At 45.9% G+C, this 20,218-nt stretch overlaps 1 protein-coding gene across 8 annotated transcripts in view; it reads right to left on the reverse strand.

Moving 5' to 3' along the window:
• Positions 1–1,676: 1,676 nt before the first annotated feature.
• SFMBT2 (Scm like with four mbt domains 2) overlaps positions 1,677–20,218 on the reverse strand; it is a 226,563-nt gene continuing 208,021 nt past the window's right edge. For all 8 annotated transcript variants that reach the window (XM_079778896.1, XM_079778894.1, XM_079778898.1 and 5 more), the window contains 5 exons: positions 13,628–13,803; positions 12,110–12,276; positions 11,498–11,773; positions 10,624–10,752; positions 1,677–3,330 (listed from right to left, as the gene is read on the reverse strand). In XM_079778896.1, the coding sequence (XP_079635022.1) occupies positions 3,190–3,330; positions 10,624–10,752; positions 11,498–11,773; positions 12,110–12,276; positions 13,628–13,803 (889 nt within the window). In that variant the 3' untranslated portion in view covers positions 1,677–3,189. The remainder of the gene's footprint in view (positions 3,331–10,623; positions 10,753–11,497; positions 11,774–12,109; positions 12,277–13,627; positions 13,804–20,218) is intronic.

Below are 20,218 nucleotides of genomic sequence, written 5' to 3' on the forward strand. Positions count from 1 at the left end.
TGTTTGTGTGGTTTTTTTTTGAAAAGCACATTAAGTTCTGTTATGCCAGTCATACCCTGCTCTTCTTAGGTTTTTATGCTTATATTTTTGTGGAGAGTATTTTCCCAACACAGTACAAATAAAGTCAAGAAGTTAGAGGCTGAAACAAGCTCCATTCGATTTCGAGTAGGACCGAGTGATGATGGACCTTTATCATTAAAGATGAGGTGGCATTTCTGCTTCCCAAGGTATACACATGTCCAGATTGTCAGTGTCTGCTGGCCCAGGGGACGGAAAACACGCGTCCCAGCCATTCCAAGAGGTAATGAGCGGCATGGTGTGTGCGGGGTCCGGGTACACAAAGGACAGGACTTTGGTCCCAAAGTATTACCAGAGAGAGAGAGAGGCGAGATCACAGTATCTGGAATGGGCAAGGGAGGGGCGTCGCTTGTAGGAGTGTTTCGACTTAGGGGCTGTGGTGGTATTTGGGGGAGGGGGTGGTAACAGGTGTGACGTCAGTATTTCCTGCCCTAAGAGACACAGTAACAGCACAGTAAAATGTTCCTGGGAGTTGGCCCTATTTCTAAGACAGACGCTGGTGAGAGGTGGCTCGTACAGAGAAATGAACACCACCTTACAGTTCTGTAGCCCAGTTGCTACAGCGTGAAGTTATACCCACAATCATGGAAATCCCCAAAGAATTCAAGTTCAGGAGGCCATAGGCAACCTTGGAGCAAAAGTATCTTCTTGATCCTAAAACATTAATTATCTTGGCTCCCAGAAGAGCCAGGAGATGGCATGAGATCACTTCAGGGTGATCACTCAGGCTGGCCTTCTGCCTGTGGTGACAGGTGTGTCCTCCTCACACACAAAGCAGAGCACAGAGAGAGACAGGAAGAGGAGAGTCTTGGGCACCTGGCCCTGCAGGGAGCAGGAAGCGTCCCCAGCAATGGTGGCCAGCTCTTGTCCAGGCTGCCTGGCGGGAGCCTTCCAGCTCCTCTGGGTGGGCGGCTCCAGATACTCCCCCAGGAAATCTGCTTCAGTGCCGCGCCTCCTCCTGTGTGTCTTCTTTGAGAGGCATGAGGTGACGTTCGTGCTGCAAGCACATTGCTAGGTTTCGGCTGCCACATTCCTTCCTTCCTTCCAGTTTCAAATGCAACAGAAAGAGCTGAGCTTGAAAAGGCCACAGTGAGAGATCATAAATGAGTCAGCACAGGGAGAATGCCAAGATCTTGAAATGGATACCCTTTCCAATTGTTGGACAGAGTTTAACTCCACAAGACCGAGCATTTAAGGCCAAAAGCATGTGGCTGAGAAGGCAGGGGTGGGAAACCGAGAGGGGGTCGGAACTTTCGCTTAGAAGAGAGAATGGACTGCAAGTCAAGCAAAAATCACCGCGGACATTTCCATCCTCACAACGGTGCTTAGGACAAGGGTCCTTCCGTCAGTGGTCCCCAGGCAAGTGCATTTGCCACAAGTTTGAAACTGGACTGTAGAAATCAGCTACAGGGAGATGAAAATGTCTCAACCGCAAAATATTTGTTTTCCATTTTCATCTGGAACAGTGACAGAATGTTAGTACAGTTTAGCATTAGTAATCAAACTTTTCCAAATCTGACAGTCCCGCCTTAAATGTAGCAGAAGTATGAGCAGCTAATAAGCCCCCCACCCCCCTACCCCCCTCCCCTGCCATGGTATTAGTGGAGTTGTTGAGACTCTGATCAAAGCGAAAAGATCAAGGTGATTATAGTGAAAAAGTAACTGAAGGGTGTGCAGCCTCCGCCTTTGGTGTTCACTCCTGAACAACTTGACATTTAAAAAGGTATTTGGGCAACTACCATAACAGAATAGAATAGAGTCCATTTGGGTTTGAATATATATGTTGGATCACTCAGGGGCATACACACTGAAGTGTTTGATACACACAACCAGCCTGTTCTCAGAGCCGCAGATCTTTCTTTACCAATTTAATAAAAATTGCCCAAGAAATGTCATAAGAACCTAAAGCCAGAGTGAGCTGCAGGACTGACAGAGTTAAAAGCTATGGGACACCCCTTTTTACCATTTACTCTTTTTCTCATTTTGGCCAATCTAGACTCTTCCCTTAGCAGGAGCAGAATGGAGACAGGAAAGCGTGTGCTCACTGCTCCAGTCATAAGTGTCCCAACCTGTCACTTGGCAGGAATGAGGTGCAGAGTGATCGCCACCCAAGATCACAGTTAGTAATTAGCCACGCCAGGTAAAGACCAGGCCTGACTCCAGGGCAGTGCTCGCTCCGCGGCAGGCGCTGGCCTATTGTAAACGAGTGGCCAGGGCCGAGCCATGAGAATGGCCTCCAAAGGGAATCTGCTAAGGGCATGCAGCTGGTATATAAGAAGCTTCTCTCAAATCTCTTCCCACTCCTGCGATCTGAAATTAATCTCTACCTTCAATCTACAACTGAACATTTCCCAAGAGACTAAAGGAGTCCCTCCCAGATACAGTCACACTTCAATTAGAACGTGAGAGATATATGAGATCCCATAAAAGAACCTGCAAATAGAGGTGTCCATTACTCAAGGAAAATGGTCTCATCGCCACGACACACCGCCTTCCTTCACCCCCCGAACTTCCTAAAAGGCACCTCTGTCGGGCAATGCAGGTTTAGCCCACCTCTTTATAGCTATGTCCTGAAACATCGCCTACAGCTGTGTTTGAGAAATTAGTTGCCACCAAGATCACACTGCGGTGACAGTCACATGTGTATCGGTACGAAGATGCATCTATGAATGCGCCTGAGAATGATTAGAGCAAAAACTACCAGCCAGGCAACCTCCTCGGTCACATTGAAAAGACACCAACTGCACCTTCAGGTGTTTTCAAAGAAACATGGGCCCCGGTTTAGGACCTTGTTCAAAGGCAGCCGCCTGGTTTCGGGTGGGAGAAAGGCGAGATGTGGCTATACAAAGAAGCTCTTCATATCCTGCAGGGTCTGACACAGAACTTTAATGTACACCCCCCAGAGGCCACTGCTGTGGTCCTGGTGTGTGCTTTGAACACATGGAACTCTGACACAGGCTGGGGGGTGAAGGAGGTCCTTCGTGCCTTGTGCTTTCCGGTGACTGAATGAACCATCTCACGTATCCAGGGAAAAATAAAAGTTCCAGTCCTGGACACCTTCCCCAGACACCGTATCACCAAGACAATGGGCCACCTCCCCAGAGGGTAGAGTCAGTTGGCATACTGGGCGTAGAAAGCCACTTTAACTCTCTCGATCTGATGGCACAGCTTGATGGCGGGCCCCAGCTTCAGCTCCATGCACTCCTGCACGGTCGGGAGAGTCAGCAGCAGGAGCGCCTGACCGTCAATGTCCTGTTGGAAAATAAAGCCAGGTTAGAACCCAGACAGTGAGCACTGAGGGGATGCCTCGGTCCCAGCAGCCTTCGCCCCTGGGTCAAGGTGGGAGGGGCTGCTCTCCTCTCCTCCCTTTCTGGAGAGCGAGGGCAGACAGCAACTTGGCTGGATGGCTGTCTCATCTCTTGGTTGACACATTCTTTGGCTAAAAGATAATTTGGCTATTCTGAAATCCACATCTGGGCGGGTGGGGATGAGGGGCTGTAGCAGGTGAGCTGCTGCAGGAATTCTCCCTCCCAAGCTCACTGCCCCTTGCAGGGAGAGCACCCTGCGCCCCGAGGCCCCGTCCTTCCTAAGCTCCGCTGTGATGTAATCTGAGCACTGGAAAAGGGTTCTGTACTAAAAGAAAAGGTCTCCCATTTCACCCTCAGAATGGGTGAGAAGATGCTAGTTAGAAAAACACACCAGCTACACAGTACAATTTTCCATAGAGGAAAACACAGGTGTTCAGACACACAGGCACGCACACACCTACACCCACATGCCTACATCACCCGGAAGGAAGGGCTACCTGTATTTTTATCTTAATTAGTCCTTCTCCGTCTACACACAGGGGCCCCACAGTGACGATATTCATTAGATGTCTGTGATACTGCACGGCTGCAGAAGGAAGGCTCACTACAAAGCTTTAGGATCACACCACTGGGTATTTCTGCCCCTTCACCTGATTGGTTCTATAGTAATGGGGTTCATTTATGTAGATGTTGTTTGACTGAGTAACTGAGTTTAACTATGATCCCTCTTTCCATTCACCAGGACACTCTTCATACTCCAGAGGGAATACCGAGGCTCCAGGAGACTGTGGGCCCAAGGTCACGACAAAGGTCAGGGAAGGAACAAGAGCATAAACCGAGGCTCAGCACACCAGACTTTCTGCCACAGGGGGAGCAGTGTGCCCAGGGCGCTGCCATAGCCACGGAGACTTAAGTGTCATGCAACTAACTGCATGCGTGATCTCAGACATCACCTGTCAGTGAATATCACATATGTGCTCATTTCTTTTTCTTTTTTTAAATATATTTTATTGATTTTTTACAGAGAGGAAGGGAGAGGGATAGAGAGAAACATCAATGAGTGAGAAACATCGATCAGCTGCCTCCTGCACACTCCCCACTGGGTATGTGCCCGCAACCAAGGTACATGCCTTTGACCGGAATCGAACCTGGGACCCTTGAGTCTGCAGGCCGATGCTCTATCCACTGAGCCAAACCAGTTAGGGCTCATTTCTTAAACTATTGGTTTATTTAGCTATCTTGAAAATATCTACAACAACAACAACAACAACAAACAAAAAAAAACACCCCAAAATGAGTAGGAATGTTAGCCTTAGGAAGACTAATGTTATAAAACTATGTGCAGGAGGCTCAACCATTAACTTCAATGAAATTAATAGAACAGGATAGAATAGACCTGAACTTATTTTAGAAAATGGAAGCTTTTCTTAAAGATGGAAATTGATGCCAAAAAGCTACCTAGTTAGAGACAGCATTGAAACTAGAATCATGTTTTTGTGGTGTTAAATTTTGGAAGGAAAAGTTATAGCTCAGCTTTTAACATCTACACTTAGTCATGATGGCCATCCTTGGACACAGAAAAACAATTACAATTGAAAATCAGCCCTAACATGTAAATATAACTCTATGTAGACAATTTTAGTGATGGTGGCTACCATAGGCATGTAACACAGGTAAGTAGAGGATGTCATTCACTCTACAAGCATTTACTGAGAATCTACTAAGTGCGAGGCACACTCTGACAATCTCTGAAGGTATCATACTGAGCAAAACAGATTGACCGCCCTCTTCCAGGAGACTCTACAAATCTCAAGGGAGGCAGACAAATAAACAGGCCATTATGATGTAGATTACAGGGGTCCTCAAACTTTTTAAACAGGGGGCCAGGTCACTGTCCGTCAGACCATTGGAGGGCCGGACTATAGTTTAAAAAAAAACTATGAACAAATTCCTAAGCACACTGCACATATCTTATTTTGAAGTAAAAAAACAAAATGGCAAAAACACCCGCATGTGGCCCGCGGGCCGTAGTTTGAGGACGCCTGAGAATGTATGGGCACAGAGCTACAGGTTCAAACTGAATGGCCAACTGAACTAATCTTACAGGAGTCCAGGGAGGCTACAGAGATTAGGTGATACCTAAACTGAAACCTAAGGGATCAATGGGAATTATTAAGGAATCAAGGAATTGGTAAGATAATAATTCCCTCACCGAGAAACAAGGAAATACAAATTAGGCCCACAATGCAATTTAATGTTATAGCCACAAAAACCAAGGTCTAACAATACTAAGAGTTGACACAGAGTGTACTGTAAAGAGGAAGTCCCCCCTACACTACTAGCAGAAAGGCACACTGAGTATAAGGAAAAAGTCAACAAAGAGCACAGGAAACACAACGTTCAGAACAGCATGCATGGCCAGTGCAAATCAAGGGGGCTGTGCCTGAAGTTTACTGTAAGAGGTCTCCATTTTGAGGCCACAGTTGGGGGTAGGGGGTAGGAAAAGTCCATTCCCTGTGGCCTGAATTTCAAATGTAGGTAACCTGGATGGGTGGAATCAAGTCCACGTCTTTGAACTTCCCTCTTCAGAGCAGTTAAACGCTTCTCGTGGGTCTCACGGTGCCCACATGGCAGCCCCATGCACATCTGGGACTAACAGAACTGGGAGAAATACAGCTGAATTTTGTCTGCAGAGACATTCCTATTTGCAGGAAGATGAAGATTACGGGGCGGGGGTGGGTTAAGGCTAAACTATCTGATTCATTACAGCGATCCTGCACACCAGCTTTTTATCTGGGCAAAACGGACAACAACTGGGACGATAGCTCAAGTGGGAGCAGTGGTTAAAGCGCAGGCTGTCTGCACTGAGCCCCCTCAGGGCCTCTGCTGTCCTCTGGATTCTCACCTCATTCGCCATCTTCCATGATGATGTAAAACAGAACTCTAGAATGTTCTTATTTTGAGAAGAATACGCTACCAAGAATAAAATCAGACCTCTGATTTCCAACACTGAAGTGTCGTGCTGCCTGTTGAAAGCACTAGATTTAGCGGCCTGACCATCGGATTGTCATTGGTATGGGAGAGCAATGGTGGTGGCCACTGTTATCACATGTGGTTGACCAACATGTCTATCTCATGCTGCAGGCTGCGCATCACCAACAACCACGGCAGGGTCCCCACAGAGGAGGGGCGGGGGGAGGGGAATGGAGGAAAAACTGGGCAAAACACACTTATGATCCTGCAAGGAGTCAAGGAGTGCCGGAGGAACCCCACCTGGCAGTTCCTCTCATGAGCAGCTGTTGCTCTGGTTTGAAAAAAGGTTTTTTCTTTCCATTGATTTTGTAGTAACAGACCTCACAGTTAATTTAATTTTTACAAGTGTGCTTTCATATAATTCAGAACTGTTGGCAAATCACTTGTCATGTTCAACACAGAATTAGCACGAATGGACTACTAATTTTTAGAAAATGAAATGTAATAAAATACACAACGTGAAAGTTATGCTTAGCATATGGCAAAATTAACTTTATTTTTGTTTGATATAGAGGTCAGTATAGGACGTGGCAGTTTCTCAATGGGAACATTCAAGTCTATTGAAGTAGAAAGAAGAGGGAATAGTCTAAAAGTAAACCTGTAAACTATCCTGAAAATTTTTTATTAAAATAAATCACTAATCTGGTTCTTTGATTATTCTATGTCTCTCATTCATGAAAGGTGAATGAATAGGCAAAATTTTTTTGAGAGTTTGGTGTTTGTTTAGTTATGGATGTATGGGGTTTTACTGGTTAATATGCATGTGTACAGCATGAAATTACAGAGTATAGCTTTTTAAAGCAGTTGCCATAATGTTTAAGAATTATAAGGCATGTATTCCAGTAATGGGAAGTTTATAATTTCTACAAATACTCCTGGTGATTATGATAGTCTCTGAATTTACAACATCCAGAGGAGCTCTCTCACAGAGCGATTACCATTCCATGCCCTGTGATTTTTTCACATGCTGGTGCATAAAGACCCTGGGCTCCTTCCAGTTCATCTAAAAATTCACACAGTGCCTGGAGTGTTCCACTGGAGACCTCACCAGTCACAGCCGTGGCCTTCGGGCTCAAAGATGATAGAACAAATTAGTAAAAATTAGTAATTAAAGGTCTGATTGAACAGGAAAGGACTCAAGTGCCCCTGTGCTTCAGATAGCACAGCGGGGTAACAGCTTTTTATTGCGACAGGCAAAATGGCCTATCGTGAAATTTAAAATTAATAGGAATGAGGCTATTATCAATTAAAGTCCACCTATTTTTCTCTTTACATGAGAAATAAGTAGGTATGCAGGATCAAGCTTTTAACTGATGTGAGAAGAGCAACTGAAGGGAGGGCCCTGCCCATTGCGTGGCTCTAGAAGTGGCAACCTGCTGGGAATACTTCTTAGAAGCCTTAGCCTGGGAAGGCATGGAGCTTTCTGAGATGCTGTTATAAACAGGCCTTAGAAGCATTAAAGTAAAAAAGACTCGGCATACGTAGTACTTGAGCCTTTTTCCCAAATCAGTTTTGTTTTCATTTGCTTATTTTTTAAAAAAATATATTTTGTTGATTTTTTACAGAGAGGAAGGGAGAGGGATAGAGAGTTAGAAACATCGATGAGAGAGAAACATCAATCAGCTGCCTCCTGCACACCTCTTACTGGGGATGTGCCCACAACCAAGGTACATGCCCTTGACCGGAATCGAACCTGGAACCCTTGAGTCTGCAGGCCGATGCTCTATCCACTGAGCCAAACCGGTTAGGGCTTCACTTGCTTATTACTAGAAACTTGTAAAAGGAATCAACGCAGGAGCCTGTTAACCTTTCACAGTGCAAATGGTTTCGAGCTCCAGGGATAACCTGGCATCCTGGTGGGAGAGGCTCCGCCCTCTGTCCTGTGTTAGGACCAATTGAAAAACATTTATCAGTTAAAGACTGGAGAGACATACACTGAGTGGCCAGATTATTATGATCTCTGAATGCATAATAATCTGGCCACTCAGTGTATATCCTATATAATAAAAGGCTAATATGCAAATTGTCCCCTTGACCAGGAGTTCGACCAGCGGGCAGGCCGGCCAACCACCCATGTCCCCTCCCCCTGACCAGGCTGGCCGGACCCCACCCATACACAAATTCATGCACCGGGCCTCTAATATATATATATATACATATATATATATATATATATATATATATATATATATATATATTAGATATACACACACACACACAAACACACACACACTGAGTGGCAAGATTATTATGCATTCAGAGATCATAATAATCTGGCCACTCAGTGTATTTTTCATTTATGAGTTACAGTCATCTCATCTGCTAGATTTGGGCCTAAAATAAAACAAAAAGAAAACTTTAGACTAACAGAGAATGCTACCTTCCCCATCTGCCTTTTGACTATGGAGGCTCCATCAGTGTATGTAGAGTGTACACATATGTATGAGTAGATACACATTACACCATCATGTGTTATACCTGCACTTGTCATGTATTCAAATGCAATGCTTTTAGCAAGATTTCAAAATTCTGCTGTATTTTCATTCTCAAGACAGAGACATGATCAGCTGATCAGCATGATCCAAGTCATTAAAATCCTCACATTTCTTATAATTCTCTCTCTTTTCTGTCTGTGTGTTTTAATGAAGAGAGATGCTCATTACCCAGGTTCCTTGTGTCTAAGGAAGAAGCTTTTTCCTACCTGTCTGCTTTTAAGTGTCACCCAGAGAGAAAATGCAGTCAGACAGCTGGGAGGCAACCTTCCCTCTCACTGCCATTCATTCATTCATTCATTCATTCATTCAGGGTGCACTTATGGTTGTCTACACAAGATTCTCGTGGTCAATCGGAAACCTTTGAACATTAAGCACTCCTCTCCCCTGGGAGTAGCTGGGAACCACAGTTATTTGCTTTTCACAATTCATTACCGCATTATGGTGAACTTGGGAGAAAAGCTGAGAAATTCACTGGGAGCATGGGAAATCAGAGGCCTTTCTTTTTTCTTCCTGATTTATTGCTCGAATTGCCCCTTTTCTAGACTATTGGTTTGTGTGATCTAAAAAAAGACTGGATAGACATATTTTTAATTTATTTTATGGGAAACTTTAAGAAAAATAGACAGGGTCTTGAGAGACAGATATTTACATTGTGACACAATGCAAGAAATTTTAGCAAATTAAGCAAACCCAGCAGACCACGTACCACATGCTTAAACTTGAACTTTTTATATGAGGCCAGTGAGAAGTCTGCAAGGAGGCATGGGTTTAGAGAGTACCAATTTGTTCACATATTAATTTGAGGGAAAATATAAATAAAAACCATCCTTTCCTATGGCTCATCATGGCGCATCTTACATTTTAGCGCGTTACAGACATCTCATCTGCTAAATTTAAAATTCCTGTAAGGTATAGATTGCATCAATTGTTTTTGTGTCTATCCATCATTAGCACAATACCCACCTAACATACTATGGGCTTTAAAATATTTTCCCAAGCCAAAGGGAAGCAAGAAAGAAAACAGTGTTGAAAGCAGCATGAAGAAAAACAAAATGTATAGAAAATGACTTCTGGGAAAACTGACTTGGCATATTTTTCCCTATTTCTCCCACTAAACATAAAGAAAAGCCCTGGATGTTATAAATAAACAAACGTAAGAGGAATTTGAAGGTGGAGAGAGGCAGACCAGCTGGGACTGTGGGACCCAAGATATGACATGGTGGTGAGTGCTCTGGGTTTTCTTTGTTTGGCTCCTGAACCCAAGGCTTATTGCTAAAGAAGCTGGGAACCCAGAAATGCCAATGGGCATAGATGACCAGAGGCCCAGCAGAGACCTGCTCCCTCTAGCCAGAGGACTGGGGAGACAAAACCTTTCAGACAATGACTGCTCCCCTGCAGGACACAGCGGCCCAGCCACCATCACCAGCAGAGGTAGCACCAGGTCCCCACCCCCAGAAGTGGGGTATCTAAGAAGGTCAAGTGGAGAGCCGAGACTCCCATCTCCACTTGGCCACAAAGAGTCCTCCAAGGAGGTGTTGGTGAAGACCATACGTGGATCTCAGACTTCTGCCCCCCCACCCACAGAAGTAATGAAGAAGTGCCCCCTCTCCTACCAAAGCTGTGTTTCAGGAAGCCAGTTAAAACAGAGAGTTAATTGAGAGCCAGAGTCTCATAATAAAAACAGCAAATACACCACAGAACCACCGTACCTGTTCCTGAAAAATTTTGGCCAAGGGGGCGCAGTCTGTCAGCTTAATGAACCTCACCACGTCAGTCACTGTCCACTCCAACGGGTTGCTCTCCAGAATGAGCCTCTCCTCCTCCTCTTGCTTTGTTTCCTGCAGAGACGAGGGAAGCAGGAGGTCCTCGTATCACTGCATGGTCGGTGGGGTCCTCTTGAACCCTTCCTGGACCCTGAGGGGACTCCCCATAAAGTCTCTCATAACTCGCCAGGACAAGCCACAGAGACTTTCTAGGGACCTTCTTAGCAACTCATCTGGGTTACGACTGCCTCCAATGATGTGTGTGCCTTTAGAGGGGAAATATTTTTTAAAGGGAGTGATAATAGCTGTTGAATCCCACGTTCAGGAAAACTTGGGACAGCTGATTGAATAGGAGAAATGAATGACAAGGGGCATCTGCAAATGTACACAAGACAGTGAGCTATTCCCCCATTTGTTTGGGGGACAATGGTGTCAGTGACCTGTTGGCTGATCATCTGGCACCCGTGGGCTTAGGGGAGACCCCCCAGGCTGATTTACTATTTTATGGCATCACAGAGCACCCTATAAAGGGAAAGTCTAGTGTTCAATGGGACCTTGAGGACTTCCGTCTGTTCTCCTGAAAGAATTCTTGGTGGTTTTAAAGCCTTCCTTCAGAACTCCAACCTGATGTTCACTGACCCACTCGGTCAAGATATGAAATCACCAAGCCTCTTGCCCTTGGCTTAGAATTAGGCTGGAGCAGTGCCAGTGTCTTTCGTATTTTAAACAGGTGTCCCAAAATCTGGGCCAGGAACTATAGTGCATTTTCTTCTTCAACACTCTGCCCAGACAATCCAGTTCCAGGGCCCATGTGCTTTACCTGTGCTGTGTCCCTGTCCTGGCCGGCTGCCGGGCCCTTGTCGCCGCCCTCGGCACAGGAGGCGGCCGGCACCCTTCGGGCCCGTCTCGTCCTTTCCACGGGCAGCCGGCGCTCGGGCTCGGAGCTGCTCCTCAGGGTGACGGCCCTCCGGGGCCTGGCAGAGGGGACCTCGGCCGACGAGGTGTCTGTCTGGTCGTCCCGCAGCTCAGAGCCGGTTTCCTCGCTCCCTGTGTCGTCGTCCACGGCATCCGCATCCTCCTCCTCCTCCTCGCTTTCCTGGGAAGGAGGGAAACATGGGAATGGAGTTACGTGAGAGGAGCCTTCGTGAACACGCGAGGCTGGGCTCTGACCCGAGGTCTTTCCTGCCCAGGCGGCCCGGTGAAAGGCACCTGGCGAAGCCTCTGAGGGCCGATCTGCAGGTCCCAGCCAGGGTCCCAGCGGCAGCCCTTCCCCAGCTGGAGCAGCTGACAATCTAAATCCACAAAATGAGGAGGAGGCTGCTGGTATCTCACGTTTCCACCCGTTCAGATCAGGCTTCACCGAGGCCATCGCACTTGCCCGCCAGGCCCTGCGCCCCGGTGCAGGGCGGGGAGGCGCTCCGGGGGAACGTACCTCCCCTGAGCCTGCCGCACAGTCCACCGCAGAAGACCTCCGTTTTTTCTGCACAAAAATGGATTTTCGCCGTTTCCTACGCCGGGCTGGCTTAGGGCGTCCGCTTTCAATGCTGCTTTCCCCAATTGGGGGCTTAATGATCTTCTTTCTCTTTCCGTAATAATAGGCTACAAGGAGAGAGGAAAGAGAGGGAATTTAAAGTTGTTGTTTTTTTTTAAAGGCTACACACACGTACATACATGGACATAAAGTGCAGGGGCAAGAGGGGGGTGGGGAGAGGATTCCTGCGATTCGTCCATGAGTGACCGGTGTAGGCAGAATGAAATGGGGAGATATAGATCATATAGGAAATGCACACTCTGAATAGTGTTTCAAGCATGTTCAGGTTCCTGACACACAAGGTGACAAATCCCGTCGGGGTGGGGCCCACGGAGCACCGACAGTGCTTGTGGGTCCTGGAACACGGGCTGGCAGAACAAACTTCCAGGTCACTGCGACGAGGGTGTAGACACCCCTGGGATTAGACATAACTGAGGCAGACACAGAAAGAGCAGAAGCCAGGATCGGAGAGTCCTCAGAGCTCGCACTGTCCGCGATGCGGAGGTGAGACCAGAGCAGAGGCAGGACAGGCCCAGGGAGGCCAACTCGGGAAGGCAGAGGCCACCAGTTGACGGGGAGATGGAAGAGGCAAGTGCCGAGGGAGGAAACATCCTGCCGGGAAGAGGTCAAAGCAAAGGCGTGGGCCTTGGTAGCAACTCTCCCAGGCCAGGTGGACAAGCAGAGTCAGGAGCAAGGAAAGCGAAGAGCGCTCTGCGCCCTCAAACTGCTCCACTCGAGAGTCTGAAGAAAGTAGTATCAACAGGGGATTGTGACAAGGACGTTGCCCGTGTCAAAAAGGGCAACGAAAGACTCGTCATAATTGCTTAGTGTTAAAAACCAAGAAGTAATTCTGGTGACTAGCCATTACCAATAACCTGTTCTATTGTGCCCTTCTTTCAGCCGTATAGTTTTCCAAATCAACCAGTGCCCTGACATGCATGACAGCGTATACACCCTCGACTCTTCATCGCCAATGTCAACCAGTGACATGCATCCTGATTTTAATCACCCACCCCCTCCTTAGACCAAGCTGGAAAACACAGAACCATTGGCCACAGCAGATCATAGAGAATTCTTCCACAGCAGTTCCTATGAAAAACAACTCAAAACGTTATTTAAGCCCGGCCGGTGTGCCTCAATGGTTGAATGTTGACCTATGAACCAGGAAATCACCGTTCAATTCCAAGTCAGGGCACATGCCCGGGTTATGGGTTCGATCCCCAGTGTGGGGTGTGCAGGAGGCAGCTGATCAATGATTCTCTCTCATCGTTGATGTTTCTATCTCTCTCTCTCCCCCTTTCTTTCTGAAATTAATAAAAATATATGTTTTTAAAAAAGGTTAAAAAACCACAAACACCAACTACATGACCCCGCAGTTCAGGCCCAGGGACCAATGTTCTGTTCATTATTTGCACTCACTGTATTTGGTTTTGGTATGAATGGAGCAGTTTTCTGGGCAGTTTTCAGAAACCAGCACAGGACTGAACAAATTTGGACAGCACTCCAGCTTGGCACAGACCCGTCTGCAGAAGTCCGCTACTTGGTCAGAAGTTCGTACAATCTTGGCCACGGCCCTGTATGTTTTGCCTCTGTACCTAGAAGGAAGGAAGGAAAAGTTTTGGCAAGACGCAGAATTACTCAGACCTAGTTTGTACAGCATCTCCTAAAGTACCCTTTTATTTTGTGACAATAAAGCGGGTTCTCTGTGATTTCCATGTCATTTGTTTTTATCATTCTTTATGTTCTCACACAAATATTTTTAAGAAATGCCAGTGCTGACAGTGCTAAGAGAACCACCGCAGTAAAGATTTCCACTTAGCATATTCTCACTGGGGCATACGTAGTTCACACCAATTCCAGATGCTTCCAGAATCTAGATACTGCAATTTGTTGCTCATCAATTTTGAGAAGAAAACGTTCTCCCGCCCAAGAAAAACCATATGCAGTGAAATTACCAACATAAAATAGGAACCAGGTCTTCTGGAAAGCAGGTTGGGTTCTGCTTTAAAATAAGTCCTGCAGGCCTCCTCCAAATATAGGGTGCCCCCAAAAATGTATACACACACTTTGAATAATTTTAAAGGCAGTGTTTATTAAAATACATTTCATTTTCAAAATTGAGCTATCAGCTGTTTTGGGGGACACACTGTTTTTTATGGTTTATACATAATGCCTGCTTGAAAGGATGAGCATTTGGAAATAGGTCTGAATCAGCTTTCAATATATATTTTTTAAACTATCATTGGTATAAAATAATTATAAACTCTTCAGTTGGCAGCAGATCATAGGTCCTTACTTTTAGTCCACATTCACTGAACTTAGAGTCCACTGAAATGAGAACACATCAAATTGAAATCTTGGACAAGAAATTATTTTCCAGAAAACTAGCAGGTGGGGGTGGCTCTGGCAGAGAACAGGCATGGTTTTTGGAAAGCTAACCGAATGCGGAGACGCTGCCCACTAGTGAGGTGACGATGTGAGAGAACTCTTTGCAGCCTGCTCTTTCACACACACAGAGGTTCAGGTCCCCGACAACCCACCACTCACCACAGGGACATGAGGCAACTCGTGCAATCGGGAGTGTAACATCAGGAGATCATCATCATCTTTGCAGTTTGTGAATAAAACACTTAAGTTCAAAACATTCTGGTTCACTAAGAATACGGTGATGGAAATAAATAGATTTTATTTCCACTTGGAGGGGGATTTTTTTCTGTCCTTCTGAAGACTAAATATTTCCCCCTAAAATTCATTTTTTAAAGTATCAACAACAAAACAATTAAATTCTAACTTGGAAAAACTGGCCTGTATGTTCCTTTACTGGTCTTTCCTGTCCCAGTCCCTCTGTCCTTGTTCTTCTGTCTCTGAAAGCCAAGCTGCACTTTCAAAGCAATTCTTTGTAGACGAGATCGTGCTTTAAGACCACAGCCTTGTCTGACTGCTGACTTTTCTAGGACCTCAATGGACCCTAGATATAGAAGCAAGCGTGCCCCGCCCCGAGGAGGGGCTTCCTGACTCACTCTGGGTGGTTCTTGCTACTGCTTCCTTTGTGTTTCATAAACACAGCACAACTCTGAACACAGCATATCCTTAATGGTGGTGGAAACAAAGAATTAAAATACAGTTTTACTCTACGTTTTCTCTTGTGATTTTTTTCCACCACAATTTTCGTGTTCCTGGGGCCCTCTGTTCTAAAGAGCTCAATATCAAGATTCTTTAAGTCCCTATAAAATAGTAAAATAACAGAAGGTACAATAGCAGAACTGTAAAAATCAGGTCAAAATTCAAACTGTGGAAGCAGGGGCCACAGACAGCTATTTCTGTCCCCAGACCTCAGATTCGCAAGCAGACACCTCCAAAAGCACAGGAGAGGGCGCCGGAGGAAGGGAACAAGCCGGAGACTGCACAAAGGGTGGCCTTTTCTTCCTCCTGAAGGAGGATGACTCAGTGGAAGAGTGTTTCAGCACAGCCCTTCACAATTAGGGAAAACCAATCTAAACTTATGAAAATAAAATTAGTCATTTTAAAACTATATTTTTATTTTTGACACTATTGCAGATGTCCCCATTTTGCCCCCCTTTACCCACTTCCTTCCCCACCTTTCCCCTCACCCCCCTTCACTCTGGCCATCACCACACAGTTGTCTGCGTCTATGGGTTATACATATATGTTCTTTGGCTAATCCCTCCACCTTATGTCATCCAGTCCACCCCTCCCACTTCCCCTCTGACAGCTGTCAGTCTGTTCCATGTATCCATGCCTCGCTGTCTATTTTGCTCATCAGCTTATTTTGTCCATTAAATTCCACATATAAGTGAGATCATAAGGTATTTGTTTTTCACCTCCTCGCTTATTTCACTTAGTATGGTTTAAAGGGAAGGGACTCCTCTCCTCTTTCCTGCCCTTTGGGAACAATCCTGTCTAAAAGCCATGGCAGTGGTGGTAAGGGTCGGGGGGGACTGGGCAAGGAAAGTGCCAGCTGGGGAAGGCAGGGTGGGCCCCGCAGAGTCCCGACCGGGGTGAGGACACTCTAATGCTGCTGGGACCTCCCTTCCCTGAAGGATGTGCTGTCCTGGTTCGAGCAGTGCTGCTGGCCGGGAACCTCCAGATGTCACCCCTTTCGGTTTGCCCCAGCTGCAGAAGTTGCCTTGCCCTGCGCCTTCCCCCGGACAGCCCCATGCAATGACTAACTGTGGCAGGGGCAAAAAGGCCTGGCCACCTGGGCCAACTCTGGACAGCCATGGAGGGTCATAACGCCACAGCTGCCCACAGGCTACCGATGGTCCCTCCCTCTGCCCAATCTGGTTTTTCTTCCTCTGTCTTCCACAGATGTCGGTCCCCAGGGTCCTCCTTAATTAAACCCCAGCTGGAAGGATCCACACCTGAGGCGGGTGAGAAGAGGGTATAAGGCAGCATTCTGTGCAGGCTGCCGTGTTCTGAGCAGGGTGAGGACATTTGCATCTGGGGATAGCTGGCGTGGGTTGGTGTGAAGGCCTGGCATTGAGAGTTGGCCCCCGAGTGGGGTGAGGGAAGAACAAAGTGACAAGAGACTGGCACTACATTGGAGCCTGATCAAATAAACATACTGAAGGCGGTGTGGGCCAGGTTGCCCATGTATATTGGGGAGGTTGGGCCATCAGACCAACAATTTACTACCAAACCGATCTGGAGAAAGAATAGTCCGTTTTTATTTTGTAGCTGCAATATTTCTGTAATTCTGCGGTTTTTCAAAATAAACATTAAAAAATCATAAAAATAAAATTTATCTTATACAATGATTCAAACAACATTAAGCTTAATGCATATTTCCCACCAAATGCATATTTTCGAGCGCTATTAGTACTGGGATCATTTTCAGTTATTGTCACAAATGTGGAAGAAAAACTGTTTGAAACATCCGAATCCAGACTGAAGCAATGATCGGGTTTGTTTTGGAGTTGGTCAACAAATCAGGGCAACTGTTCAAACAGCTGTTTTAACAAAGCCTGTGAAACTTAGAGAGGTGCGGGCCTACCAAGACACACAAGCATAAAGCAGCTCCAAGATTCTGCCCAGTGGTGGGGTTTAAGGAGACAACTGTGTTTTATGTAATACTGTCATTTCTATTTTCTCAAGGACATTACACCACGTGATCATTATACAACCTTCCAGACAGAATGAATGGACAGGTGTCCGCAGCCCCACCTGAGGGACGCAGATATGGGAGGGCAGCTGGCACCTTCGGCAGCACCCAAGGCATCCAGGTGAAGCTGGAAGCCACAGTCCTCATCACTGCACTGCCTTTATGTTACCACAGGTGAAAATCAGAATCTGTTTTGTATCTTTCTGTTCCACTAAAGCAGTGGTCGGCAAACTCATTAGTCAACAGAGCCAAATATCAACAGTACAACGATTGAAATTTCTTTTGAGAGCCAAATTTTTTAAACTTAAACTTCTTCTAACGCCACTTCTTTAAAAGAGACTCGCCCAGGCCGTGGTATTTTGTGGAAGAGCCACAATCAAGGGGCCAAAGAGCCGCATGTGGCTCACGAGCCGCAGTTTGCCAACCACTGCACTAAAGGTTTAAAAGCGGTATCCCAAAGACATACCCTTGTAGGCAGGAAATGTGAGAACAGCTCAAAAGCCTGGGATAATGCCTTTCCCTTTAGCCTCTCATTATGAACTTGGAGAGAAAAACACGGAGCCATGTAATTTATTAAATGGCCCAGCCAGGCTATTGTAAACAGGTGAAGGTAAGATTTTCTTCAAGTATTACAAGTTTGTTCGTTTGTTTTTTAGGGGGGTGGGGTGGGATATTGAAAGAGACAAACAAGCTAGGACACAGCAGAAAACTCCCCGGCATTGTAAACAATCTCTGAGAGAAGGAAGGAAGGAAAGAAGTAACAGGCTGCTGGGCCGGAGCACAGAAGGAGATGCTGAGACGACACCCGTCTCAGACGAACATTCTGAAACAGTCCAGGGAGCAGAGAACCACAGACGGACAGAGGAGGGAGAGCTTCCCTGGCTGCCAATGTGGGGACCCACTCAGAACCCCAGGGCTGATATAAAGATCATTGTAAGACAAAGGCATTTGAGATTCCACAGATGTAGAGAAGCTTTTTCAGACCTTCCATTATCTGACTGAAAGCAGAAACTTTCGGGCAGTGAGGAGTGCCATAAATTCCCTCTGTGAGGCAGCTTCTAATCGCAGGAGAGAGACCGAGAGTAAACGTACCATAAATCCCCTCTTGGGAGTTTCATGGTCAAGACAGAAAGAAGCCTGGCACTGCATAAACAAACATTATCACAAACTTCCTTATCTCCCATTTGTTCTCCTAAAAAACATTTGTCTTTCCTAAAGAAGCCCACCTCTTCTTCCCCTAGAGGCCTCTTCTTCATCCTCCCTTCCCCCGACTAAGTTAGGTCCCATGCAAATATATGTTGTTCCAAATCCTAAGTGCCCCCTGGGTTACTCAGCAAGGGGCACTCCTGCCTGCATACACGCTACACCTGTAAGTAAACTGTCTTTTCTCTTGCTAACTTGTCTTCTGTCAGTTTAATTTGCAAACTCCCAAGTACTGAACCGTCAGAGGTAGAGAAAAGGTTTCTCCTCCATGGCATCAATAAGGAAGCGTGAGTGGCCTTCCAATACCTTTCCACCAACCAAAGTAGGGACTTATTTCCACGGGTGCATGCACATGGCAGGGTGGAGAAAGACAGTAAAGATGGAGGAACAAGAGTGCTGGAAAAAATGGTCTCTTCTCCTCCAGTGAAGAGCTGAGAAAAACCACAATGGATTTTGAGCCAAAAGAAATAGAGCAAAAAGACTGGCCTGACACTGGCCTGACAATCCCCAGAACCATCAGCATGGCCCTTGTGGGATGCCCTCAATTTGGCCGAAGTCACGTCATTCATCTTCAAATCACTCACATCAGGGCCTTCTCACAAAATTTGGGTAGGCAGAGAGAGGGCGGAATCCACATCCTTGTTTATTAAAGGAAGAACTAAAGGGTGGGGGGAAGGGGTAACCCCAATAACTGCAGAAATAAGGAAGCTTCACAAGCTGTCATCAACGAGATTGGGCTCTGATTTCCTTCCAAACTTCACCGGCACACCACCCACACCAGGGTCAATACGCTGGCTCCCTCACTGGTTCTCAGACTTCTGATACTCAACTCCTCAAAAACGTCTCTCTTCCTTCTTGATTCCTGCATTGCAAGTGCTGAGAGCTCTGCGCAATACATGGGGGTGTTTATTTTAGGAAGACCACATCTGTGTTTGAACCAGCAACACCACGCCCGTAATCTGATGAACTGAAGCCCACACACAGAAATTCAGTCTTCTTTCCACATGCTGGTTCACCTGCCTGCTGCATGTAATGTGTACAGTATACATTTTTCAGGAGAGCAAGTTGCATACATCTAAGCAAAGTAAAAATTAACAAATGAGGAAACAAAATGTTTTTCAGCAAAAAGTCTCTGTTTGGGAATCCTTTTTCACATAATCTCCTTATAGCCAAATATTACATTTTACTGGCTCATAAAATATGGGCATGAATAAAAGGCCCCGAAAAGTAAAATAAAAACACATACAATATTAGTCACTGCTTATGAAAAACAAGAAACCAAAATCTTTTCCATGAATCCTAGAATGACTCACCTAAAAGTACAGATTTGACTAACTCCTCGCTTCTGCCTAGCTGATAATGAAGACTAATTCTCTTGAAATTATATCAGGATATCTCCTCGTTAAGTTCTGAATAACTGTAAGAAATAACTGGGGAAACCTACTAAGCCTCCACCTGGCTTTTGTAAAGATGATCACAAAAGCCATTCAAAGAAATGCCCCCCGCCCCGAAGATTCTGTAACATATTGGAAAACATATTTAAAAGTCTCTAGATGCATTGAGTTGGACTTTTTTTTTATTCCCACTAAGGTAGAGCCCAAATTCCTCCTTCTGAAATTCAAAATAATGTAGGTCAATTTAGTACACTTCATTATCATCCGAAAGAATTTTCTCTGACAGAACAG

The sequence above is a fragment of the Cnephaeus nilssonii genome, assembly GCF_951640355.1.
Source record: "Cnephaeus nilssonii genome assembly, chromosome: 1".
In the NCBI taxonomy this organism is placed as follows: domain Eukaryota; kingdom Metazoa; phylum Chordata; class Mammalia; order Chiroptera; family Vespertilionidae; genus Cnephaeus; species Cnephaeus nilssonii.